The sequence below is a fragment of the Colletotrichum lupini genome, chromosome 5 (assembly GCF_023278565.1).
Source record: "Colletotrichum lupini chromosome 5, complete sequence".
NCBI lineage: Eukaryota > Fungi > Ascomycota > Sordariomycetes > Glomerellales > Glomerellaceae > Colletotrichum > Colletotrichum lupini.
This window is the reverse complement of record NC_064678.1, coordinates 617,340-642,787: the sequence shown is the minus strand read 5'-3', so window position 1 is coordinate 642,787 and position 25,448 is coordinate 617,340. Positions and strand designations below refer to the sequence as shown.

Here is a 25,448-nt window from a genome sequence, read left to right as displayed (position 1 = left end):
GCGCTGCTTATTGCGTACAAGACGTACAGCCATCATCCCCGGACTCTTTCTTATACCATCGTCGCGCCGAGGTGGAATATGAGGTAGTTGGGTAGGGCAAGATGTGAATGTGATACCAGACCAGGGGTGGCATCGAGCGGGCGCGCCACGTTGTGATGCGAGGCAAGGCCGTGGGGCTGCCGGGTGGCCAATGTTGACGGACAAGGGTGTAGTGTAAGCTGCCTGTCAGCTCACGCAATGGTCAGGGATGTCTGGATTGCTCATGTGGAGAGTTGAAGAATATGGGGAAAGGAGGCGGTGGTCTGGGACCGGACGTCTGGAAGAGAAGAGATAGATAAAAGAGTCGTGGACGTCCGGTCTTTCTTCCGCACCCTTTTTCTTTTGGTTGCTGCGTCTGAATTCGGACGATCACTTTACTTGACAACTACAACATTTACTTCCGGTAACCAGCTATCGAATAGACCAAGCGTCGATCATTTCCTTCCAAATTATACACATATACAACTATCCTACACGACTCAACGTCATCGCCGGCTCGAACACACATTTCACGACGGCGGGAACGAGTTACGACAAGGTTTACACTACAAACACGAAGATACGAAGCGTTGGAATTAGACAAGATGAAGTTCTCTGCTGTTGCCGTCGTCGCCGCTGCGGTTGCCGGCGTTGGTGCCGTGCCCGTTGAGTCTGGGTAAGACTCACAACTCTTCCACCTGACTCCCAACTAACAAACACTTCCAGCCCCATCGCAAGCCTCCAAGCCCGCGCCTCGGACGCAATCGGCGGCGTCGTAAGCTTCATCAAGCGCGAAGATGCTGGGAAACCCGTCGTCCCGCAAATCAAGCGCTCCCCGATCCGCTTCCATTCCGGACTCGCCCACGAGGAAGCCATGGCCGCCGTCGCCCGACGCGCCGACAAGCCCGGCAAGAATGACCCGCCTCCGCCCTTAAACCCGTTTGGCACCGACGCGAGGAAGCGCGAGGCGGTCATCGAGGCGCGCAAGAAGAAGGGGGGCGAGGAGGAGGTCCCGCCGCTGGCGCCGTTCTCGACAAAGAGCAAAGGGGAGAAGAGGGGCGGTGATTTGACGGCGAGGCAGAAGGCCAAGGAGAGCGTGCCGCCTTTGGCGCCGTTTTCCACGGAGGGGAGTAAGTCGAAGAAGGCTGTGAGGATGTAAAGTCTTCTGACTTGACGACTCTTCAGTTTTTTTTGGTTGGCTTCTTGTCAGAGACAAGAACTTCTTCTCTTCTCCTAACCGGGCTGGAATCCGCTGGCAATGATTGAGGGTTCTTCTTAAAAGGCTGGGTCACCTTTGCGTCAATATACGGGAGGAGGGAAGATGGATGGGAAGCAACCTTTTTTTTCTCCATTTTTAGAGTGGGTGGGGGTTGTGAGAGTTCCTGGGGAATTGATCTTCTATTCACTGTATATTCTTTTTGCCAAGCTGTTCATATGATGTTTTTCATTTTTGATGTAGTTCTCCCAAGAGTCCAAGCATGATACTCATGATGTTGAAGTTTCTGGTAGACTGGGGAGGGTGAGATGCAACGCACCGAGAACCCCCAAGGGTAGATAAAAGCTGGGCACTGCAGCATCGATCTGCCGAATATAGAAGAACCTTTCTGATGTTGAGTTTCGAAACGTCTGGTGGGCGGGTGGGAGTGTTCATGTTGACGTGGTTGAGAGCTCGCGAGGACTTGCCATGTGCGGGAGCCTGTGCGACTGCGAGATCTCCTATGATTTAAACGATTTCCGTCCAGGTTGAGCCCCGCAAGGCTACTACCTAGAGATGCATAGCCGGGTGAGAACGGGTTCTGTCACTCGAGTCTGGAGCAACTAGAAATTAGCCAAGGTTTATTGAGACGTCATACGGTCTGCAAATGTTTCTATGCTGCCGAAGAGTCCCAGTCGTCGATCTGACTGATCGGAAGATTGACCCTTTCATTATTGAGATTGATGTAATTTCTCACTGTCTACAATCTCTAGCCTGTGCTTTATCCGCCATCCAATAAAAACCTTTGGATATGCTCAAGCTGACCACGATCGTTTATTATTTTAACCCAATATCTGGAAGAGTGCAGTTGGCGATGGCTGAGTGGAAAAGTTACGGTTCCCAGAAAGTCGAGATATCTGTCACTTTATCCCATATTGTGGTTCAGCTGGCACTCCAGCGCTTCTGTGAAGATCCTGTGAGCATAGAGCTTGCTAAACGTGGTTATGAAGTCTGTATGAGATTCGTAGAACGCCCAAGCAATTTGAACAGACATACCGGCTTTTGCCACAGGCTTTTCAAGGCCATTGTTGGGAGTGGAGAAATCTTGCCGTCTCTTGGTAGCACTTCGCCTCCGAAAGAACCTATCGCTGCTGTTCCGGGACGGCAATCGGAGAGCAAAAGGAGCAAAACGATTGAAAACATGGACGAGGCTCCCTAGGCTTTTCCTATTTGAGGCGAGATCCACGACAGAGACAAGTCACAGGACTCGCTCCATGACCTAGGTACTCATAGGAACAGGCTGTCAATCTTGGAGAGGAGTTACAGCTGTATCGAGAGGGTCATTGCCCGGCACTCCAAGAAGTGCCAGCGGCTGAGGGGCCCCAGCGGAGAGCCCTCGTCGACTGGCTCGCCGACTACCTCCTTATTCTTGACTCGTTTCCTTCTACATGAGCGGCTGCCCTTCAATATAACTCGGTGAAATATGGCACGGAAAGCTTCAGACTAGTTCAGGGTTAAGTCGGTGCACTAGATGATGATACCGCAACGGGAGCCGATTTATGTTCCTATCTAGCTGCACTGTAATAACATAGCCATAGTCATCACATCGTTCTTCGAAGACGTGTGTACCCCCTGGCACTCCACAACAAACCGCAGTCTGAAGAAGAAGCTAGGAAATGGCATTGCTGCTTCTCAAATACCATGGCTCTGAGCATCTCAAGACGAAGATTCCCCCTTACTAATTCTCGCTAGCTGGAAGTATCCTCCGTATTCGAAGTCGTGGTCAAGGCCACGAGTAATATCATTGATCGCTTGGGGTTGAGGAGCCTCGAAACCGGTGGGAGTGTCTTTGAGAAGCAAGTCCGAAATGAGACTCTCGGCAATGGGGAACGGCTTGGTTGTGGGGAACGTAGTCGGCTAAGTGGTGGCGACAACATTGGTAGCGGCGAGGGCGGTGACAGGCTTCTCGATCTCGGGGCGGACCTTGAGGACATCGCGTCCTTTGGGGTAAGAGATCTGGTCGAGGGCGTCAGGCAAGCTGCGACGCTTATCGACATTCCAGTAGCGCTTGCTACAGATGCTGGAGCGGTAGCAACTAGTGGTGAAAAGAAGTTAGCTACAGAGTTGAACAAGGTTGCCTCGGGGGGAGGGGGGGAGGGGTGGAAAGGGGAAGAGATATGTACCCCTCATTGACCCAATAGTCCAGCTTTGGACCACCAGGGCACATGGTGTTCCTGATAGCACGCTCGACATCAGGGCGCCGATCACCGAGAAAGTGGATGTGCTGAATATTGAGGACAAGCCACATGCCATTGCCATTCTCGTTGGCCTCGTAAGTGCGGTCGCACTTCTTCATCACAATCTCCTCGATATAGGAATTGGTCTCCTTTGCAACCTGCGCCCGCATCATGCCGCACCAGTGGGTGCTGACCTTGCCAATAGGCTTGATGCGGATGATGTATTCAATGTCGTCCTGGAAACCACAGTTCTCTTCCGAGTAGGAGCAGTCGATCTGAGGGGTGATGCCGCGCCCGAGAATATCGCCGCAGTCGTGAGGGGCGATCGTGTCATCGCGAGCGGTAAGACCGGCCTCGATGGCGATGACCGGGAAGGTTCCAGCCTTGGTGATAGTAAGGTCCTCGGCCAGGGCAAAAGTAGCCAGGGAATAAATACCCAAGGCGAGGATTGCCTGGAAGACGATGCGGGAGACCGTCATCATGACGAGTGTTCCTCAACTTCGTCGGTGGTCTCAATGTGGGTGGTTGTAAAGGTGATCGAGAATCGAGGGTTTTTTCAGGGAAGTACCGAGTTTTCCCTCAGTGAAAGAGAGAAAGGAAGTAGATGTGAAAGAGGAGATGTGTGTTCGATAGAATGAAGTAGGAGGAAAGGGCTGAGCTATGAGGGAGAATGTGGAAGGAATACCAAGCCACCTCCTCTGGTCACGTTGTTCTGAATAACGCCCGGAAGATCTATAAGCAAATGACCTATTTGACCCCAGGCAGAAGCCTCCTTATGAGATACCAATAGTGGGAAGGAAGGAGCATATGAGAAAGCAGACTGAAGAAAAGACCCGGTATGTGGGTGGCGTCACGTGGAACAGTGAATGTTGGGAATACTCACTTCACCGCTTAGGTATGGGATGATGTCTTCCACACTGGGTACTTTCTCCAAGCTTAGCTCTGTAGGTATTGAAAAACTTCACTATCCAAAGAGAACAAACGGTGAATGATTGCTGTGTAAAACAATGCTCAGGGCATCTGTGTGGTTGTACAACGTCAAATAGTTTGCTACCTTTATTGCATCATTACGCTTCTGCCCCTTGCTTCGTCCCAAACCAGTGACACTCTCCTTTCCACGAAGAACTCGCACCTTACTCTCATCTTCGAGAAACGAATGATGCCCTGCAGGCGCCAAGTTCGTATATATACCTGATCGCGCACTACCTGACCAAAAGTGGTCTGCCCAAACAAGTCAGTCTATTATATGAGTTTGAATCTGGTTCTGGGACCTTAAACTTCCTGATATTGTCAATTGGAGTGCCTATGCGTGTTCCAGGAGTTGTTCGCCCAAAGCACGCGTAATTTGGACGCCCATGATTCCTAAAACAACGCTTCTGCCGGTCTTAGAAGGAAAAGAGAGGCACGCAATTGGCGATCATCGATTTTGAAGGGAGCAATAACCGGCGGTATTGGAAAGTGAGAACAAATGTCGTCAAGACTTATGTGGGAAGCTCACTCGATATCGCTCAACCTCTTATTCCTGACCCTCAAAGCTCCCATCCTCTCGATACGTATGTGGTAGTATTCATTTCTGCCACCAACAAGCGTGCATTCTTCATCGAATGTGTCAGAGCAGTCGTTAAATACACAGTTGTCTACTAGCGCTGATGCTCGCTCGAGCCTACGTCATGGAGATGTTTGCAAAGTTGAGAGCTTGGGCGTGCCAGGAAAATGAAGTGTTGACCAAAGACATTGATAAAGAAGGCTGGCTTAGTGAACAGGCAAAGGCATCATGCCATACACAGACCCATCAATCAAGCTATAAGCACTCCAGCTTAGTTATTGGTCAAGAAGACTTAATAACAGTCTCTTGTCTTCGAATTGGTGGCATCTGTCGCAGCATGTTTACCTGGAAATAGATGGTTTGACTCATACCACTTGAGGAGCTTTTCCTATGATCACACGGATAAGACCTAGAAGTCCACAATCTGATGGTAAGACAGACGAGAAACTTCGTATCAATGGTTTCCCCACGATCAAATACCAAATAAAACAGGCATTGTCTAGAAGCCACCAATCTCTTGAGAGTCTGAGGGCAAAGAACAAAAACTGAGTAGATGCTATCGAGTAGGCATCAGGTTACAATTCGAATCAGATATAATGGCATTCACAGCACGCTGGTAAAGTTGTTTTGAGATCATCCATGCGTCAACGGGGTGCCATGCTTTGGCATTAGTCATGCTCAAAGAGAAGTCCCAATTTCCCGGACAAACCCGTTGCAGAGTGGCAGCGATCTTTGGTCCGAATAGATTGTTCCCCAGACTTTCTGGGAAGGATATGACTCGGCACAGGCCTCTCCTATTCTACGAATAGTGAGATAACACTTTGCCCTATCAAGAACTCGGGAACACGTTGCCTGTAAACTCAAAAGCAATGTACATTAATTTGATAATCAAACAAAGTTCGGATGACTAAATAGAGCATTCGAAAAAAAAATGACATTCCCCGCAATCTTCAATCAATGAATGCATCGTCATATTGAGGCCTTGATGAGAGCGACATTTCACACCTCCAGAGGTCGGGGAAGCCGATATCTTATTAGCCATCTGCCATCCACTGAGGACTCCATGGGGCACGTAAGGCTTGGGAGAGTACATACAAATGTAAATGACTTTTCAAGTCCGACTTCCCCTCGCCACAATAAGCTGTCGTCCTTTATTTCAAATTCTCGTTCACAGCTTCTATCATCCAGACTATCTTTTAATCACCTATAATTGATTTGGCATATCATACTAGTAGCCCAAGACTATCATGTCGTTGAAAGATCTTTGCCTACTCAGTCTGCTGATGTAAGCTGGCATTTCGAGTAAGGTACGAGTGAAATTGAGAGCTAATTGATCCCAGGGTGGCGCGTGTCAGCGCTGATAAGCACCGCCTTTGCGCCTGTATCAGCGACCAGGGTCTTGTTGGTGTTCAAATCAACGATGATGCAACAAAAGCAGTTGTCAACGCGTACGACGGACGGTTCGTTTATGGTGAGAGAATTGGCCTTCACGCTATTAAACTTCATCGTCGCTAATAAGATCTTATAGCTGGAGGCAATTGGTTTTCTGATGAGCTACACGGCGCGCCGTACAGCGGCCCTTACGTACGTCGGCACCATTCTTCCCCTCCAATGGTTTTGTATCAGGTTGATTAGGTTGCTGATGAGAAATAGTGGCATGCGATAGAAGGAACAGTCAACGGTGCCAAAGATGATGGGTGGGTCGGCGGTGATGAGGCGCATGGGCTTTGCAAGAAGCAGAATTGCGACAGCGCATGCTTTTCGGGGAATCTTTCAACTGGCAGGGCTGTGGGCCAGATGATGAGTGCTTCACCTCCAAGGCAAAGAAGACGGATAAGTTTGGTAACCCTGTGTAACACTATCGTTGATTCAGGTTGCTGGATATGTAAATTCAAATACTCCGAAAGGTTAGGTAAACTACTGCACACGTGAAATATTCAAGATTTTTGCTATTGCTCTTCCGGCGCGTTGTCGGCATGAAAGCATGAGAACAGATAGTGCAGCCAGCCGGGTACAATAAGATAGATAGCACGACGACCAGGCAGAAACATTTCGAGTTAATTTTCTCAAGTTTCCGACCGATCTGGCCGAGGCTCGGTCAGGGCCAAGAGAGGCGCGGTTTTAGCGAGATTCAGCGAATCGGGCAGCCTAACTCACTATCACCAAAAGTTCACAACTGGCGTTAGGCAAGGCACTGCAAGCACCCAATTCCCTAAGGACACTAGGTTACGGGAAAGATGGTCCAATTAAGCTTGGTTAGAATCTTAACCTGTTAATGTGGAGATCCCGAGCTTACCGTTGCATCTTCATCTTCGCATGGCAAAGTGACTGCTATCTAGTGTGGAACCCGTGGGAATCGGTCAAGCTTCCGAAAGGACTATGGAACTTTGATAATTCAAGTACCCCTCCTAGGTTGCCGTCCAATCGAAGAAAGTTGATTGAGCGGCTGAAAACCATCTAATTCGGGAGACCGCACACTGCTGCCTCGCATCTCGGCTGCAGCGCGCGATAGGTCTTGCCATTGTTAATCCTTGAGGGCAGATCCTTCGTACAGGGTGGTACTTGGGGCTGTGGGATTTTATTGTAACCGCCTAGTCGCACATCGTTAGCGCTTATTTTGCGTAGCAGGGTCAAGCATCCTCCGCAATTCTGCCTTGCAGAATGGTTTTGTTAAATGCTGCGAGGTCCCGGATGTCTCATCCTTCCGTCGTTCAAGCTGAAGTTAGCTAAAATCTGAGTCCCCTTGTCGCAGTGAATCGTCCATAGCGTCACGCATCATATCAGTCGTTTCCGTCAAGAACCTTTCAGCTTGTTGTCATGGCTCTACCAAGCCTGTGGGTTTGTCTTTATTTGCTCTCCGCAGCATTTGTCGCCGCCGAAAACCGTTTTCGCCGGCCACCTGGTCCAGGTCTCGCCTATGACTACCGAGACAACAACGCTTACACAATAGGAGACATTATAGATCTCCACTGGGACATGGAATACGACTCTGCCAGGTTGATATTATGGCAAGAATCGGTAGGAGGCGGAAGCACTTTAGACTACATCGATGTCGTAGGTGAGTTGCACGATCTTATGAAGCCTGAATTTAAATAGGCGAAGCGACGGAAGGCCTGCAACTTAGGGAGAACTACCATGGCTGACATCGATTGCCCGGCCGTAGCGAGCACCTCCGCAAAGTCGATTAACTGGGAAGTCTCCATAAAGGACTTCCCTAATCCGAAACTCAGCAACCTCTACTTCTTCGAATTACTCGGGCCAGGCAAAGAACCGGCAAACTGGGGCGTCACCTGCCACTATTTCAACATCACCGAAACCCAAGTAATACCCCAACCAAGCAATACCTCTGCAGCAACACCACTGCCGACGACGAAAGATCAAGGCCTATCGTCGGGAGCTGCAGCAGGCATTGCGGTTGGAGTTACTTTTGCTGCAGTGTTGGGCATGGGCACTATCGGGTGGCTTTTGTGGCGTCGACGACAAGCGAGAAAAACCCCGATCGCACAAGCTGAGAAGCACAGCCTTGATGGGAGCCAGCAACAACAGTATCACTATGCCCAAGCCCCTGGATGGCAGCCAGAACTGCCAGTTGAGGGGCATGGCTTGTATGAAATATCCGCCAGCAGCATGAATGTCAGATACGAGATGGCATCTCACCAAGGCATAGGCCAGGCAGAATTTGGAGACGACAGACCAAAAGCTTTCGCAGATATGCGCTGAATGTGTACTCGTCTCAGAAGAGGCACTGATCGCATTGGGTTAATAATAGTACAAAGGGTATTCGCGACTCCTCCCTCCAGATCACTCCGGAGCACGGCCTTCCCTACTTGGCCTGCTCAGTGACCTTAGCGACGCGTAGTGTTACGGGCAGCGCTTATACCCAAATAAACAAATCAAATATGAGGTTTATATTTGATTGTTTGATTGATTTCTCGCGCTATATTTAATTGTTTGACTTATTTAACAAATAATTAATTAATTTAACTGATTTCCTAATCGGGAATTAAATGAAGCTATTGCGAAAGTCCTTATAGTACTAACTTATAGACTTGACCTCGATTAGCTCTTCTAATTAAAAAATTAACCTCCTATTTTTATAATACTATTACGAAGCTAGTTCTTAAGATATTAGACCTCCTCTAGCGTAGAGGATCTTATTAATAATTGCTATAAGGTTAAAGTTAACTTCGTAAAGCTAAATACCCTCTCGTAGTCTATTGCTATTATAAAGATCGTAAAGATATTAAGCGCAAGCTTACTTAACGTTAAATAGGTTAGCTAATAGTTAATCTACTATTAGATTAAGTTAAGGACCGGCTAAGAGATAATCTATAAGTAATATTAATTAAGCTTAGGCGCGTAGTTAATTACTACCTCTATTATTCGAGATATTAACTATTATTAGTATTACGAGTTTTTTATAATACTTTTTAAAATCGTAAGGGTAGTAAAAGTGGCTTATAACTATCGTAGCGAAGGAGGAGAACTTAGATAACGAGGAGGAGGAGGACTTACTATCTCGTTTATATACTATTTTTATTAGTAATCGTAAAGCCCCTTTTTTATATTAAATAGCTAGTAGCTCTGCTCGGGCGTATCCTACCTCTTCTCTAGCTATCTTAATCCTTACCCAGGGTAAAAAATAATTACTACGGCATAGAGCGGAGAGTTACCTAACTTAGTATAATACTTATTAAAGACTTACTAAGTATTAATAATTAATAGTTAGAAATATCCTCGCGAGTTAAAATTACTACTAAGAAGTAGCTCCGTCCGCTCCCTAGGCATATACTTAGACTAAATATAACGAGGGATATTACTTAAAGTTAGAGGTTAAGAAAGAGGTTAGGATATAAATTAATAACGAGCTAACCGCCGACGAGGTAGTATTATTTACGTTAATTACGATTGCGACGCTACGATTTAAAAAGCCGTAAGATCTATCTCTTTTTTAAAAGGTTTATTATATAACCTTTTTTACTCCTCGAGATAGTTAATAAGATACTTGAGACCTACTATTACTTCTTATAGACGGCTATAACCGTCTCCTTTACCCTAGCCTTAATATCTTATTATCTAGAGGTAAAGTAGCTTAAGCACCGCCTTTAGCTCGGCTAGTAACTACTAATCGTTATTATTAAGAACGTCCTTAATAAGGATCCGTTACTTTAGATCCCTATAAGCTTAACTAGTTACTAAAAAAGTATAGATCTGCTTTCTCTTTTATAAAAAGCGCTATATTATAAAATATATTAAATTCTACTTTATATTATTATTAAGCGTTAGTATAAGCTCTTGCGACGACTCCTCGAAGAGAGTAAATATATCGTTCTCGTCGGTCTTATTACTAACCTCGAGGAAGGCCTTATATTGTTAAGGCGACGAGTAAATAAATTTAATAACGTTCCGAAGCTTACTAATAGGCCCCCTTGTATACTAGAGGTTAAGATCTTCTTAAAGTTACTTAGTATTAATTAATATATTTAATTCTTACTTAAATACCTCTTTATTATTATTAAATAAAAAGGCCTTACTAACGAGGTTAAGGATATAACTATAGTACCTAATCCTCTAGTTAAAAATATCTTCTTAGGTATAGGCATAAGATAATATAGGATATAAATAACCTAAGTAAGTATCGTTATTTAAGGCATTGTCGTAAACAATTGCCCCGACTTAATCGCCTAATTCCTAGTCGTTTATTATAGACTTTATAGTCTAGGTAATATTAGCCCTATCGTAAGTACTATACTATCGTCGTAGAGTAATAAGGTATTATATCTATTACTTAGTATAGTTTAAAAAGTAAATAAAGATAGCGATAATAGTATTCCGCGTTAGCGAGGTCTATAGATCGAATAATAAGTAGACTTTTATTATTAACCTCCGGATCTCTACCCTAATTATATCTTTTTTCTTAGTAAAGATCCTACTTAGCTCCTTTTTTATACTTCTATATAATAATAAGAGTTCGTTAGTAATACTATAATCTAACTAATAGAGGAGGGCCCGGAGGTAAGGATCTTAGAAAGTTATAAATAGGCTATTATTATTAATAATATACCCGATTACTAATTCCTTAATTCTCGTTACTTAGCCCTTCGTAATAATACTAGAGATAAGTTTTTATTTTTTTAGTATAGAGTCGTACTCTAAGGATTCTAATAAATATAGCGACTCGTTAGAGCTTAGATCTATTACTTAGTATTTTAATTTTAAGTAAGTCGTCGCTAAGCTCATAGCTACTATTTTAAAATAAGTAATAATACCTATTTCGTCGTAGCGACGATAAAACTAGAAGACTTTGCTTCGACTATTTTTATTATAGATCTCTTGAGCGAAGACCCCCTCTAAGCGGATCTATAACTTCCTTAGCCTTGCGCCCTTTTATAATATTAAATCGTTATTAATAAAAGTCCTCCCTTTTTAAATTACTTTTAAAAAGGCGAGGAGGTTATTACGATTCTTAAGGTCGGTCGATAATACGAGGCTAGCGTTAGTTAGGGTTTATAACTACGAAGTAATCTAAAGTAACTACTATGCGCTAAAAATCGTACGACTTATTACTAATTAATTAATTACGATATAGCAAATTAATTAATATATAATTTAATTAATTTCGACGATAATTATAGTAGTCGCAAAGGGTTAGAAGTAGTAGTGCGTAACTTCGTTAGTTTTATTAATATTAAAAAAAGGGGGTACTAGTTAACTAATATAGGTTTTTTAGATTCCTAGATATAGTAGGATATTAAATCTAGCGCTCTATATTACTTAGGCTTTTTTTTTTTTTATAATAATCACTAGTAATCTATTTAGTTAAGTAGTATAATACCGAACTTATAGTCGTAAGTAAGGAGTCGTAGGTTCGAATCCTGCCGTAAGTATTTATGTTCTTAATTACGAACTTCTATAGGGCGTGGTCGGGAATATTAATTTTTAATTAGCCCGGCCCCGGATTTTCCTTTTTCCGCGCGATCTTATATTTAATTAAATATATTAAATATAGGGCCTCACGATATTTAATTATTTAACTCACTGAAATTCCTATATTTAACTGTTTGTTTGACTTATTTGTTTGATTGATTTGAATGGGTATGTGCGCTGGTTACGGGAACAGAAGTCCAATAGTCATGCTCCGCGTGAAACCGCCTTCCCAGGGTCTCCCGCTTGCCCTCTGGAAAGATCCTCTGGATGCTGAGAAGGATATCTCCGCGTGGCTCCTCCGGCACCTCGATCCAGAGTTTGTGTATCCTGGGCGGCCCCGGCAGAACCGGGATCACAAAATCTGGGGAAGCCCTCTTCTCGTCAACATCACCTTCATAGAGACCCCGCTCTTCAAGAACCATCACTTCTTTCGCTATCCGCGCGGATAATATCGCATCCCAGATTCCTTCCTGCCGTTGAGATGCTAGAAGAAGTTCCAATGCCTGACGTCTGATCCTGGGCACGCGACACTTGACAGCGGTGAAGAATAACGGCGGAACCAAGCCCGTGTCTGAGGCGTGCTCAGCTTGATGCGTGTAATCTTCTGGGGACGATTCAGCAGCAGGTGTCAGCATGGTTGCAGATGATGTCGCCTCAATAAGCTGCCTCGCCGAAGCTACAACCGACGCAAAGTGACTCGTGTATAGGTCAAAGATAAGCTCATTTCCAGGATTTAGAGAAGTATTGGTGATGACGTATGCCATAGTGTGATAAATCGGCAGCGGTCCGTAGGCGAGCCTCTCTCGATCTGTTACGAAGTTCCACGTTCTGGCTTTGAAGATTTCAGAGGCTTGTATCCACAATTCTAGCTCGTTCCGAAGGGACTGCTGTGTAGCGAGCAGCTCAAATATGTCAGCTGCATCTTCTGCTGGTCCGGCCGCGGCACCGTCTTTCTGTAATTGGTACGCTCTGAACAAGAGGCCGTCGAGGCTTTGGCTAGCGTCCCGAACTGATTGAAACAGCCGGGGCATTGGCGGCCATATCGATGAGGTGTGTTTAGTGCCGGCACCTTGGTAAAACTCGTTCGTAAGAAGAGTCGCTTGGATATCTAGTCGAGGTATGACATCAACGAACCAATCATCTGCTGGGTCGCATGATGATGTCGGAGCAGAAGATCTCAACAAGCTTCCCAGAAGCTGGAGACTGTGCCTGAAGTGAAGGAATCCCGTCTTGCATCGCTTTTGCATGAACTCCATGCATATGTAGACCGTGCAGACAACTAGAACGACGCGTATTGATTCTGTGCTTGGCGTGCGTAAATGCTTCTGAAGGTGATAAATGGACTTGTTGTAATACTGCAGGCTGAGGTGTTCCTGTTGATCCGCTGTCTCGGGACTTGACGGCTCCCGTTTGACGATGCATGCGTCGATGTTTGATGTCTCGTGGGCCGCACCCAGGGCGAGGATAGCATAGAGGATAGCAGGCTCAGTCGAGCTAGCTTGAAGCACCAAGGTCTTCCAGAACGGCGAGTTGAAGACGCCAGGCAGTTGGTTCGTGGTCCGGCTCACGAACCACTCGAAGTGAAGTTTATCAGTACAGCTCAGCTCCGCCGAGCCCGCATGTGTGTCGCAACGCGATGGAGATGCTGATGAGGTCGGGAGAAGTGGCAGTGAGGGTCTGCGGGCCGCTGGACCGCCACCCTCACCGCCGTAGCCATCGCAGACCCTGCCTGTGATGCTACACCGTCGACAAGCTGGTCTTGTCTCATCACACTTGACTCTATGGATTCTAGAGACCAGGTCAGTCCGAGTCCTTCTGACATCGTCCTATGTTGTACCGCGACGGAATGTTCGGACTTACCTGCAAGGTGTGCAACTCTTCTTAGCTTGGACGGATGGCCGTGACTTGGATCCGGAGGTACCGGGTGGAGAACGGCCACAGCTCATGGCAACGAACTCTAACGAGACCTTACAGTCCGCCGGACACGCCGGACTCGAATAGTGGGGCTTTCGGAGGCGCGGCAAGGGCGCGCGACGCGAGATATCGAATGCGAGCTGCTGCTATATTTCTGCCGGCAGAAGGGGAGGGTGGAGCTGAGCGACACTTTGGCCGGGCCCTTTCAACTCGACTCGACCTAGAGGTGTTGTGAATCGAGGAGAAGAGGGGCTGACGTCAAAGGAGGTATGCGATGGCTTAAACTAACTTTCCTAGAAACCAGTACTCGGTTACCATTTAACTGTGCTGATTGGCGGTCGCCGATAGAGTTTCATCGTCCCCCGTTCTGGTTGATGGCCAGGGTCAAAGTGTAATCTCGCCAGAGGGCTTAGCTTTCGGTGAGCTGACCGAGTCATGGCCTGATTGTGGTTGAAGCGCGACGCCTCACCGCCTGCAAGCCGCATGGGCTCTGTATATCGCAGGTCGCCCATCGATGAAGGATACGGTATGTTATATTTCAAGTATCTCCCTTGGCGATGTGAGGCCGGGTCAACGACCAGTGATCTGACCCTCTTCGGGCTGTGAGAAGAGCCACTTGTATTTCGCTAGAATGCCGTGGCACCCAAGATTTGCTACACAGTATGTATGAGCCCGTAGAAACAACCCGGCCTCGCTGGACGGCTTGCATTTCCTCGATCAATGGTTTCCAAACTTCATCTCGTTAACCAGCGTAAGTTCCAACGCGCGGTCCAAAATATTCGCCTTTAGGCAGCTTCAGCAGCGTGCAGGCCGTAGACTCGCATCCACTCTCCGAGTCGTTGCCCCACCAAGTAATCTCAAATCCATGATAACTGACGGCAAAGAAGATAATCACACCAGCGAGAGCGATGGCAGTCGAGAAAGCCGCCGACAAGACGTAGTTGTACTTTGACCAGAACGCAAGATAACGCTGGCGGAGGTACACCATGCTCAGCCACCCAGGCAGGACGGCCGGCCACATGTAAGCGATGTTGTACTTGACTTGATGTTAGCTACAAAAGCGATCGTAAACCAACCATTGGGAAAGCTTACAGGAGACCAGCTGATGCCACCGCTGAGGATCATCACTGGGTGAATCTTGGCGAACCAGTGGGTACGAGGAAATTTGCGCTGGAAGTAGTAGAAAACGAAAGGAAGTGCAAAGCCGACCGGGAACGCTGAGAGCAGGGCTGTATAGATCCCGCCAGATCCAAAGACCTTTCGGGCACCTAGACTACCGAACAGCACCGCAGCAGTAAAGTAGGTGTTTACGCCAGGGCAAGTGAAACGGTCTTTTTGGTTTCTGTAGGACTTTCATGTTAGTCGTCCGAACATGATAAATATGATGTTACGCAGTATACTGACGTTGAGCAAAGATCTGGAATGTTGCTGATCTGAAAGTTCATAACGCCAGTACAGACAAATGCTGAGACAAAGACAGCAACGACTTGAGCGGCGAATGTGTGCCTCTGTGGGATCTTGAGGTAGTGAGCTAGCTTCAAGTCATTGGCAAAGTCAAGAGCATGAGCTGTAGTGACATAACTGCGAGTATCGTAAGTTGTTGAATATACTAAGGTACCTCAGGTAGAACACAACAGCAGATTATTCACTTACCCGAAGCACTTGAAGAAGTTCATGGCCAAGGCATTGCCCGGCTCCCAGGCACCTCCAATGAATTCCGCAAGGACGCTATGTCATGTTAGTCTCATATGAACAACTAGAAAACATGGACAAGCCAGGTTTGCTTACTTGAATTCCACTTCCATGCCAGTCGTAGCGAAGATAATACCTGTTGGAATAACGAAGACCAGGGCAAGCGCAATGCCGAAGAACACAACACCAACGCTCGTCTGGTAGAATGTTAGTCGCTAAGCAGCAACGGCAGTAGCAGTATGGGTCGTTCGACTTACCTCGGTCGGCCATGCAGCAACTGCCGCAACACCGAAAGCAATGGCGGCCAGATTGAGAATCAGGTACCACCATTCAGGAACTGAGAGGGATTTTAGTAGTAATTAATTTTCCAAGTTAGCTTCAGACATACCTTCAGGGTAGTTGGACATCAGCTTTGTATGAACATCCTTGAAATCAGTCGACGCCTCTTTATTGAAGCTGCGCCACAAACTCCGGAAACCAAGTGCAATATCGTGACGATGATAGAGAATAGCATAGGACACGGTAGCCGCATAGACAGCGAAGAAGTAGTAGTACATCGTGATACTACTAGCTGCGAGGTACACGGGGGAGTACGCCTGGTACTTGGTCTCGTCGAGCCACCCTCTGCCATCCAAAATCTTCGAAACGTTGTATGAGCCACCGAAGTGATTATACATCAGGTTCGAGTTGATAGGGAGGTAAGCAGTGTTGTACGCATTGGTCCAGTAGAGTCCGATGATTGTAATACCGCCCAGAAACACGCCGATGAAGGTGTTGAAGGTAACACGGAAAGGGACCACAAGAGGCTGAACGACGTGTGTCGCAACATTCCAGTCAAAAGTTGGGATGGGATTGAAGCCGAGACCCTTGTTAACACCGGTAATGGCAGTGAGTGTAAAGTTATTGGGAGCAATCCAGGCGATCCAGTTGAAAAGGGACAGTGCACCGAAGATGTAATCGGGGAACCAGAACCACACAAACATCGCGGCAAAAGCAACCATGAAGAATCGGTATCGCGACATGTTGTAGATCTTCTTAAAAGGACCGGGTACTGGATGATTTGCCTCTGTGGGAACCATTAGCATCCAACTTCGTCATATGTTTAGCATATTACTAATATCATACCGTTGTGTAAGGAGCTGTTGAGAGCGATGGTGACTAGAGATGCCGGCCAGAGGCAGAAAGATGGGTAGACCAAGAACCTTCTACACAGACCGGCTAGTCCGAATCCCATCAGATTTGTGGAAAGAGCCAGAAGAATCTGGTAACTGAAGGACTTGGCATATTTCTGGCCAAAGTAACGGTCCATCCACTGCGTAAAGACTAACGTTTTATTAGCAATGGACGGCCGAATTACGTGTCGAGTAGTCTGTAGAGGATGACTCACTGATGTATCTGGAACTCGGCAGAGTCTTTCCAACACTTGCCATGATCGAAATGAGCATGTGCTCTTTCTTGTTGAACGGTCCAGGATTGAGACTATGCCGAACCCCAAAGAGCGTGAAGCCAACATCGGGAAGCCATTTTTCGGCAGCTTTGCCGACTGGATACGCGAGGAGTTGTACGACTTCCGCGCGCAAGGTGATAGAAGGCTGACGCACACTGAAAAGCTGGTTGATGAAAGCGATGAAGACGACGAAAAAGAGACCGATAGTCCAGGCACGGATCGTGGCGACTGGCATGCTAGCATCGTCATGCGGGTCGACTACAGCGCGAACCTCGGCGTACGGGCTATTGGAAGTCAACAGAGAAACTTCGATCTTGGCCTCTGAGATTTCACGGCTGTGCGAATCCGGGTTGACAAGGATGTCTTCGTTGGCAAGAAACTCCTTGAGACGCTCGAGGGCTCCTGCCGGGAAGTTGGGATCGAGACCATGCTGTTGCACTAGTCTCTCGGCCGACTTTGAGATGGGTTAGAGGCTGAAGCTTCCTGCCTACAACGGTGGGGTCCAAAGACTGCATACCGATCTGGTCTCCTCGAGAGATAGGGAGCGTGAAAGTTCTCTGGCTTCGAGGACTTCTTCGGGGGTGGCATTGAGTTGCCTGCGAAGTGTCAGCTTTCTCGGCGACTTGATATGGTCTGGTGTAAATCTCGGTGTGGAAATCAAGTAAATACCTCGCTACATCGTCGATGGAAACCTTTTCATCGAAACTCTCTCTCTGTGTAAGTGTCAGATTGACTCATCTGTGCATTCGATCAGAGTAGGTCAAACCTGAAGGTTTGCATCTGCGGGTGTGACAACGTCGATGGTGTCTCCCGTTTTCTCATTGAGTGTACCCATATTGATCCGTGACTAACTAGGCGACAAGTTCAATTATCAACACGTATCAAAGACTTGGGGTTGAGAACAGGATGCATCACTCCAGGAAGACAGCCGGTGGGATAGGGACAGACAGAGTCCGAAGCCACCTTATCTTTATCGACGTCCTGATCCAGGGCAAAACCTCGACCTTAGCCGGGCCGACTGTCAGTGGCGTCAATGTCTAGGGTCTTTGCGTTGCCTGGATGTATTCTGAGCTAAAAGTGGATGTTGGTAGGACACATCTAGATCCCGCGTCGGTCTGCTTGGCGCAATAAGCTGTTCATTCAGAACCTCGACAGTGGTGTGGTCCCAGGTCGTCCGTGTCCTAACTCCGCAAAGGATTCGCCGGACATGCGTTCAACTAAAGTAACTTTTCCTCACAGCTTGCGTACAACAACAAAGATATCTCGGACGAAATGACCCAAAGGCGTCACATTACCGAGGTCCACACCCAATGAAGTATGCCATTACACTCCTGACTCTTGCGCCATATCCCAAAATGCTTATGATCCTAATAAGATGCCCGGTCTCGGTTTCCGTCGTTCCTCTAAACGCGCTGACATCTGAACGGCTTTTACAATCGGCTCCGGTGAAAGCAGGTCAGTTACGTACCAGTATGCTTAATCCGTATTGACCTCCCGCTGTAAGTCCCCGTTCGACGCGTTGAACACCAAATCGCCGGGATTTTGCAGGGAAATGGTCGGCGGGAAGTGGGCGGGTACCTTGTGGCGCCATTAAAGACCAGAATGACGGCTTCGGCGTACGAGACCTACTCGGCAAGGCGTCTTGGCAGTTTGCAGATGTCCATCCTTTTTTCGGGCTCTGGAATGGTCTGTTCGGGACTTGAAGCCGGTGTAATTGTCGGGATAGACCCGACTACATGATTGTGGTCGGGTAAAGGCCGCAGCTCTAGAAACAATCGAAAATAGGGCTTTGAGTGTTGTGGAAACGACAACGTAGATATTGATCCTGGTCTTAAGCTCTACAAAGTAACATCTAGTGATTTGGTCGGTTGGAAATCTCATAATGACTGGCTGGATCCATCAGCAATAATTTACTTCCTGAATTTAAAGGGAAGTCTAGTTTGCAACAACGCCCTACATCCAGAGCGCCAGTGTCTCCAATCAACATACTTTGAATGCACCATGAAAAGAGTGGTAATCTCAATCTCCATGACCAAGATAGGATTACTCGTAACATGCAGTCGAGTTCCCAAGTGGGCCGCCTCCGCCTGACGTGCTTTATCTCCACGTTGACGCCTCTGGGAATAAAGAGCTGCCAAGCCTTATCCCCAACCCACCCCGACGTCGGGACAAACTCACCCGATAACAAGTCGAGCTGCTCGAGGAGAAGCGGTTGCTGTAGCGAATTTGAGTGCACGTAATGCGAATTCTGATCAAAATCAGATCAGCTTTTATTTAACTGTCTTTCTTGAGTAGGAAGGCCCGTCATATCATTGAACCAGAAGCCAAATCACGATGGGCGCTAAAAACGATGAGCTTTTCGACGCAAGCCCCCCTCCGTATCAACCGCAACCACCAACTCAACGCTTCTTCATTCGGAGACGCCGAGGACGTCTAATGACCCTCGCGGGACTTGTCATTTTTTTACTATTCCTGTCTCACTACAGCAATGCTGTTCGGGAGCCCTCGTACAACCAATCAGAGCAATTCGTAAGAGGATTGACCAAGTGTGGCGAGAGTAGTTCGCGAAGCGCGAGTCGAGAGTCGTCCTCGCCAAATCGGTCAAATCCGCGCTGGAACTCAAAGTCTGGACAGCAGCGCGCCATTGTGCTCCGTAATGCAACTCTGTTCGACGGAGAGAAGGTCCTTGCGGCGACTGTCGATATTACGTTCGAACAGGGAGTTATCAAGTCAGTGTTCGAGACTCGGGATGAGGTGACTTTTCCCAGCAATACAGATTTGTATGATGTCAAAGGGAGATTTGTTACTCCTGGTCTTGTTGACATCCATTCTCACCATTTGGAACTCCCTTTCTCTTCGGTCTCAGCGATCGCAGACGTCAACGAGAAGCCTGGACTTGGTCCCATCACTCCTTTCGTCCGTGCGATTGACGGCTTCAAACCATATGATCCTGCGATCAAGATCATTGCGTCCGGCGGTGTCACGTCTTCTCTAAATTTGCCTGGGTCTGGCAACATTATTGGTGGCCAAGGGTACTTGGTCAAGAATCTACCGCTTCCTGGTGAAAATGGCGAACCCGTTGTCGAAGAATTGCTACTCGAGCATGGGATTCCGGAGTTGAGTCGTCAACGATATCTTAAGATGGCGTGTGGCGAGAACCCAAAGCACCTGTATGGACACACCCGGCTCGGTAATGTCTGGCTTCTGAGACAGCACTTGGAAAAGGCACAGAAGCTCAAGTACAAGCAGGAAGCTTGGTGCCAAATTGCCCAAGAACTCCAGTCCGGTGGTTTATGGCAGCAAAGCCGAGTCTCCCGACTTGTAGACAAAGTAGGTGAGCGGCCGGAAGACTTAGAACTAGAAGCAACGGTAGCTCTTCTCAAAGGCGAGTTCAACGTCAACATTCACTGCTATGAACCTGAGGATTTTGAGCGAATGCTCGATGTGCTCCATGAGTTCGGGGTTCATCCACAGGCCTTCCATCATGCTCTTGAAGCTTGGCAGGTTCCCGAGTTTCTCAAGAAGCAGGAAGAGTAAGTACCATCTCACCCTACGGGATCGGGAAGAGGTCTTGACACTGGCCAGAAATATCACCATTGCCACCTTTGCCGAGAATTCGCTCTTCAAGCATGAAGCCTACGGTGCAAACCTTCGAGGCCCCAAGATTCTCGATGATCATGGCATCCGCGTTGTTTTGAAGTCGGTCAGTAACTAACGTTTCCGTGTTACATTGATGGTCTTTGACTAACAATTCGGCGTGTGTTCGTTGTAGGACCACACTGGTGAAAGCAATCATGCCAAGTATCTCATGTACCAAGCTGCTGTTTCCCACTCATTCGGCTTGTCCGAAAACAAAGCTCTACAGTCTGTGACCTCTGTCGCTGCACAATCCATCTACCAGGGCCATCGAATTGGCTTCGTAAGACCTGGATATGATGCTGACCTGGTTATCTGGGATTCTCATCCTCTTTCGGTTGGTGCTACAACTGTTCAAGTGTATGTCGATGGCAGAGAGGTTCTCGACATCAAAGACTCTCTTCAACGATTGCAAGCCCAGGTTTCATCCACGGATAATGTTGTGCCGGAGGCACGCCCGTATGTTTTGCAGACAGAGAAGCGAGATGTTTGTAATCGAGCGACAGCTCCGGGAGCAAATATTCTCTTCACCGGCATCAAGAGCTCTCTTTTGGAAAATCAACTCCCTGAGGTTGTCTTGGCCGTCGAACAGGAGCAAGACCTTGCCCTAGTGGTTTCTGACGGTCGTATCACTTGTCTAGATGTCGAGTCCAAATGTTCATCTACCCTTCAGCATAACGGGACTGTGGAGATTAAACTATCCAACGGATACGTCACTCCTGGCCTGATTGCTTTCGGCAATAATCTTGGTATTCTCGACGTTTCATCTGAGCCGTCAACAGGCGACGGATCACCAGGATCAAAGGTGAATGCACTCGATGCCCAGAAGCACTTGCATAGTGCCAAATATGGTGTCCACTTCGGTGGAAGGGGCTTCGGCAGAGCAAGAATCGGCGGTGTGACAAGGGCGATCACGGCTCCTATCTTTGGAGGCGGTGTTCTCCAGGGTGTAAGTGTCGGCTTGCGGACAAGTGAGAACGCAACGATTCTGGGAGGCGGGATTTGGCGGGACGAAGTGGCTCTTCACTTTGCTATTGGTCAAGAGGCCAAAGGTGAGTTACTTTCCTTATGAAAAGTAATTGATTTTTTACTGACCCTTGTGCAGGCGATGATACCCCGACTGTGTCTTCCGGCGTTGAGCGACTGCGTCAAACCCTTCTTGAGGGACAGGGCCAAGACCAATCTCCAAGTAGCGTGTACTATCGCGCCGCGCATGGCTCTCTTCCAGTCGTTGTATATACAGTGAACGAGGTTTGTCGGTTCTTCTCCAATATTTGGAAGAGTACACTGAACAAGAGTAAACTTGTCGCAGGATGATATTTCGCAGATTGTTCTCCTGAAGCGAGAATTTCCCACCGTGAAGTTTGTCATCTTCGGCGGCCATGGAGCTCCTCTGGTAAGGCATCGTTTGTTTTTTGGAAGAACAAAAAGCTGAAGCAATTGCCACCTAGGTCGCGAAGGAGCTCAACGAAGCTCAGGTCCCCGTCATTCTGACTGGAAACAGGGGTGCGCCCGATAGGTGGGAGAAGAAATCCTCACTTGCGGGCCCGCCTCTCTCACCAAGTCCTGCCCAAGTACTTATTGATGCTGGTGTTCTAGTCGCCCTTGCCGTCAGAGGCGACTCCAAAATCCATGGTTTGGCCCAGGAGGCGCAGTGGGTGGCAAAGTTCGCTGGGCTGGCGGACAAAGAAGCCATCAAGCTGGTCTCGACAAACTTTGATGAGATACTCGGGTTGAATGGCAATTTTCGAGCTCCGAACGGATCTGGAGAGGTACTGACAGAGACCACTATCCTTGGCGACTTTGTCGTCTGGGACGGAAGCCCTCTTATTGGCGAGGGAAGCGTGGTCCTGGCTGTGCAAAGCGACGGAAAGATTGGAGACTGCTGGCCAGATGTCGAAGGGGCCGTCTTGTGACATCGATGCTGGAGGCAACGCGTTTCTGACTAGGCGAGGGAAGCAAAAGCTTAGCATAAAGTCAAAAAGCCAGCATAGGTCAATTCCCGTCCCCGATAATGAATGTGCAAAGCTCAGTGTCAACGTTAGGCTGCATGTCGAAAGAAACGGAAATTACATGTAATAATTCCTAACTCGAGACGGTACTCATGCAGAAGTCCACCTGCACCTAAACTAAAAGTAGCTTTGAGTAATTCAGACTACTTGATATTTATCATTCCATTGAAAGGTTGTCTAGGCACCAGCTGGTGTACCAATCACTTGATGGCAGATTTTCACGTTCCTGCCTAAGACCTCACGCTTCCGAACCTGCCCCCGCCGCTCACCTTTCACCGTGAACGCGTATTGTAGAGACGTTCCTCAGGCTATGAGACACGATAGCGATGTTGAAATATATGCTATCAAGCTACTCCCGGTGGGCACGTGGCACCAAATCATACACGAGACGTCTATAAGTTACACATACTTCCCACATAGTGAGTATTCATTACGCCATCAAGTTAGGTGTCATACAATGAAGTCAGTCACGATGGCGATTTATGGCAAAGTCCCGCGGTAGCAGCTTTCTCATACCTTAAGCAATCTCGATGATAGTTGTAGTCTGCGTGTTTACTTTATCAGGGACGAGGGAGTAAGCAGGCATCAACTGATGAAGCCCAAATTCAGCAGACACCCGGAGGTATGTGGGTTACAAACCACAAAATCCGAGTTGAAACGGGGTAGTACTTCTTGTGCCAGGTATGCGCCTTACTATCGTTTGATTGAAAGTCCACGTCTTGCCTAGTAGGTAGGTAGAATACACTATGTTTACCCCCACGTACGGCCAAGAAGCTGATGGTTCCTTTGTGCAGCCCTCAATTGGAAGAGCTTTGCTTTGATCGACGCCAACTGGTCGACAGAGAATTATCTAAGCCAAGGAAACTCAGGTACCTAGGCGCTCAGAACGTTTTTCTGAGCTCCAAGGAGATGAGAAGTATCTTGAACTTGAGCAGCACCCTGAAAGTCTTCTCTTACTACTCAGCAGCTCATAGATTCATTCATAGAAAGAAACAACGTGTACGACAGTTTGGAAGACGAATCTTGGGGCACCGAGGCCTATCCCTTTGAAGTCACACCTAGGGAGATGTCGGTATTGTTGCGGAGACACAGAAGGACACTCCATACCATGCACATCTTTCGACGCAGCATGGAACTTGACGAAGAGGCTGCCATCTTATCGCTAGCTCCCTTCGAATAACTCAAGTATCTGCTGCTTTACGGCACTGGCCTTCTCAACCCGTACAGCGCTACGTGCTATCCCAGCGGCGTGCGTCTGCGCAGCGTTCTTCTGTCCATCCTTCCTGAGAGTATCGTGAGCGTCGCGAGCAACGACCTCAAGTATTCCGACATTCTCAACCTAAGCACTGAGCTGAGAAACGGAGGATGTGCACACCTCAGACGTCTATGGATCCCAAACTGGCTCAACATGAGGATTTCAGCAGCAAGAGAGGGATACGTGGACCGCTTCCAGCCTCTTGGTCTCGCCCTGGTGATCAGAAACATCGCAGATAGACCCATTGAGGGCCTGGCTGACGCCGCTCTGAAGGTCAATAATTGTGGCCCAGGTCAGCAGATTGATAACATTAACACAATTTACTGCGAGACAGGAATTGGGCTGCCGCTACTGGACACCCTGTTCAAGCATTGGTGATTATCGCTCCGGTGGGATCAGTTCGAACAAGGCGGCGAAGATAGTGGAGACCAGGCCAAGGCAAGGCTAGGCGGAGTCTTTGCAATTTTTGGTTCAGGCAAAATTTGTACAATAGAGAAGACGTCAGCAGCTGGAGTCGCAGACTACGGTGCTAGTCACAACATGAGCATGCGGCCATCATCATCGAGGCACAGATAAGATCATTGGACCTTCCTTGCCACCAAACGATGGGGGAAGCTGCTTTGACCTTGCACTAAGTTCATACTGATGCGGAGAAATCGTTCAAAGTTTAAAAGACGAACAGATGCCAAGATGCCATATCCTAGCTCGAATCAGAATTTCTGCGTGGCGAGAACGACCACCTGGCCCCCGACTTTTCGCCATCATCCCATGCAGAATCTCCACATGTTGTAATGGCAGCTGAGAATGAGCCAAGCCTCGTAGCTTGCAAGTCTGTTCATATAGCGAAACATTGACGTTGTTCGAAAGTTTAAGTATGCTCTACTCTAATTCGGCCGATCGCGATCAGCCAAGAAGCTGCGCCGCATGAAGTACGCACGGTATTCGAATACATAGAGAGGATTCAGCGTAATTTTGTCCGTGCTGTTGAATCGCAGCTGCGATGAGCCTCCCAACGCGTCACGTCGGTGGGCGACAACTGCTGAATAGATCGTAGACTTTGGTTGGGTGGTACTTTGAGCCTGCAATCATCAATTCATCAGCTGCATGGGAAACAAGGTTGTTTACTACAGTCGAATAAGCTTGAAAAATGGACGATCAAACTTGATAAGATCTAAGCTAGGAGACGAGCTAGCTGTTAGGGTTCCCTCAACGGCATGGAAATGAGGACAGAAACTCATCATATTGCGTGTCGGGAGCGGCCGAAGAGCTATTTCTCACTAACCCACCAGAATAAACTCTTGCTGCATTTGACCCGGCCTCTTTAGAGTTCTCCAAGCTCATGAGAGGCCGCCAAGCAACTGGTCGCGTTTCAGGGAGAACCCCAGCTTTTAGGCACAACAGCATCTGCCGGCTGAACAGCCCTTGAAATCGCTCGGCAGATATCATGATCGAAACGAAATTCGTTGAATGATACTTGTTTGATGCTTTGAATACTTTCCGCACCGGGACTTTGGGACGCCGCCTACCGTCGTAAACTTGAACAGAGAAATCGGCTAGGGATGGTTTCTA

General features: G+C 47.7%; 8 protein-coding genes across 8 annotated transcripts; 6 read left to right on the top strand and 2 right to left on the bottom strand.

Moving 5' to 3' along the window:
• Positions 1 to 623: 623 nt before the first annotated feature.
• Positions 624 to 1,177, top strand: CLUP02_09618 (uncharacterized protein; the record flags this gene model as incomplete). The annotated part of the gene is made up of 2 exons (XM_049288596.1): positions 624 to 694; positions 745 to 1,177. The coding sequence occupies 2 exons, from the start codon at positions 624 to 626 to the stop codon at positions 1,175 to 1,177; spliced, it is 504 nt and encodes a 167-aa protein (XP_049145740.1).
• Positions 1,178 to 3,130: 1,953 nt separating this feature from the next.
• On the bottom strand, positions 3,131 to 3,932 carry CLUP02_09617 (uncharacterized protein; the record flags this gene model as incomplete). Its single annotated transcript, XM_049288595.1, has 2 exons — positions 3,131 to 3,308; positions 3,397 to 3,932. 2 exons carry the CDS (start codon positions 3,930 to 3,932, stop codon positions 3,131 to 3,133), a joined length of 714 nt encoding a protein of 237 aa, XP_049145739.1.
• A 178-nt stretch (positions 3,933 to 4,110) lies between these two features.
• Positions 4,111 to 5,351, top strand: CLUP02_09616 (uncharacterized protein; the record flags this gene model as incomplete). The annotated part of the gene is made up of 6 exons (XM_049288594.1): positions 4,111 to 4,151; positions 4,212 to 4,286; positions 4,346 to 4,434; positions 4,497 to 4,627; positions 4,840 to 5,056; positions 5,113 to 5,351. The coding sequence occupies 6 exons, from the start codon at positions 4,111 to 4,113 to the stop codon at positions 5,349 to 5,351; spliced, it is 792 nt and encodes a 263-aa protein (XP_049145738.1).
• An 892-nt stretch (positions 5,352 to 6,243) lies between these two features.
• On the top strand, positions 6,244 to 6,928 carry CLUP02_09615 (uncharacterized protein; the record flags this gene model as incomplete). The annotated part of the gene is made up of 4 exons (XM_049288593.1): positions 6,244 to 6,281; positions 6,337 to 6,467; positions 6,525 to 6,580; positions 6,650 to 6,928. 4 exons carry the CDS (start codon positions 6,244 to 6,246, stop codon positions 6,926 to 6,928), a joined length of 504 nt encoding a protein of 167 aa, XP_049145737.1.
• An 885-nt stretch (positions 6,929 to 7,813) lies between these two features.
• On the top strand, positions 7,814 to 8,716 carry CLUP02_09614 (uncharacterized protein; the record flags this gene model as incomplete). The annotated part of the gene is made up of 2 exons (XM_049288592.1): positions 7,814 to 8,054; positions 8,160 to 8,716. The coding sequence occupies 2 exons, from the start codon at positions 7,814 to 7,816 to the stop codon at positions 8,714 to 8,716; spliced, it is 798 nt and encodes a 265-aa protein (XP_049145736.1).
• Positions 8,717 to 12,066: 3,350 nt separating this feature from the next.
• CLUP02_09613 (OPT oligopeptide transporter) lies at positions 12,067 to 17,811 on the bottom strand (the record flags this gene model as incomplete). The annotated part of the gene is made up of 17 exons (XM_049288591.1): positions 12,067 to 13,711; positions 13,784 to 13,864; positions 13,896 to 14,057; positions 14,153 to 14,327; positions 14,413 to 14,490; positions 14,585 to 14,873; positions 14,930 to 15,179; positions 15,242 to 15,418; positions 15,491 to 15,565; positions 15,626 to 15,726; positions 15,787 to 15,866; positions 15,918 to 16,595; positions 16,655 to 16,852; positions 16,917 to 17,430; positions 17,494 to 17,572; positions 17,646 to 17,689; positions 17,743 to 17,811. 17 exons carry the CDS (start codon positions 17,809 to 17,811, stop codon positions 12,067 to 12,069), a joined length of 4,695 nt encoding a protein of 1,564 aa, XP_049145735.1.
• A 1,499-nt stretch (positions 17,812 to 19,310) lies between these two features.
• Positions 19,311 to 22,528, top strand: CLUP02_09612 (amidohydrolase; the record flags this gene model as incomplete). The annotated part of the gene is made up of 6 exons (XM_049288590.1): positions 19,311 to 20,509; positions 20,562 to 20,679; positions 20,749 to 21,664; positions 21,718 to 21,863; positions 21,925 to 22,008; positions 22,064 to 22,528. The coding sequence occupies 6 exons, from the start codon at positions 19,311 to 19,313 to the stop codon at positions 22,526 to 22,528; spliced, it is 2,928 nt and encodes a 975-aa protein (XP_049145734.1).
• Positions 22,529 to 23,216: 688 nt separating this feature from the next.
• CLUP02_09611 (uncharacterized protein) lies at positions 23,217 to 24,257 on the top strand (the record flags this gene model as incomplete). Its single annotated transcript, XM_049288589.1, has 2 exons — positions 23,217 to 23,246; positions 23,811 to 24,257. 2 exons carry the CDS (start codon positions 23,217 to 23,219, stop codon positions 24,255 to 24,257), a joined length of 477 nt encoding a protein of 158 aa, XP_049145733.1.
• Between the last annotated feature and the right edge of the window lie 1,191 nt (positions 24,258 to 25,448).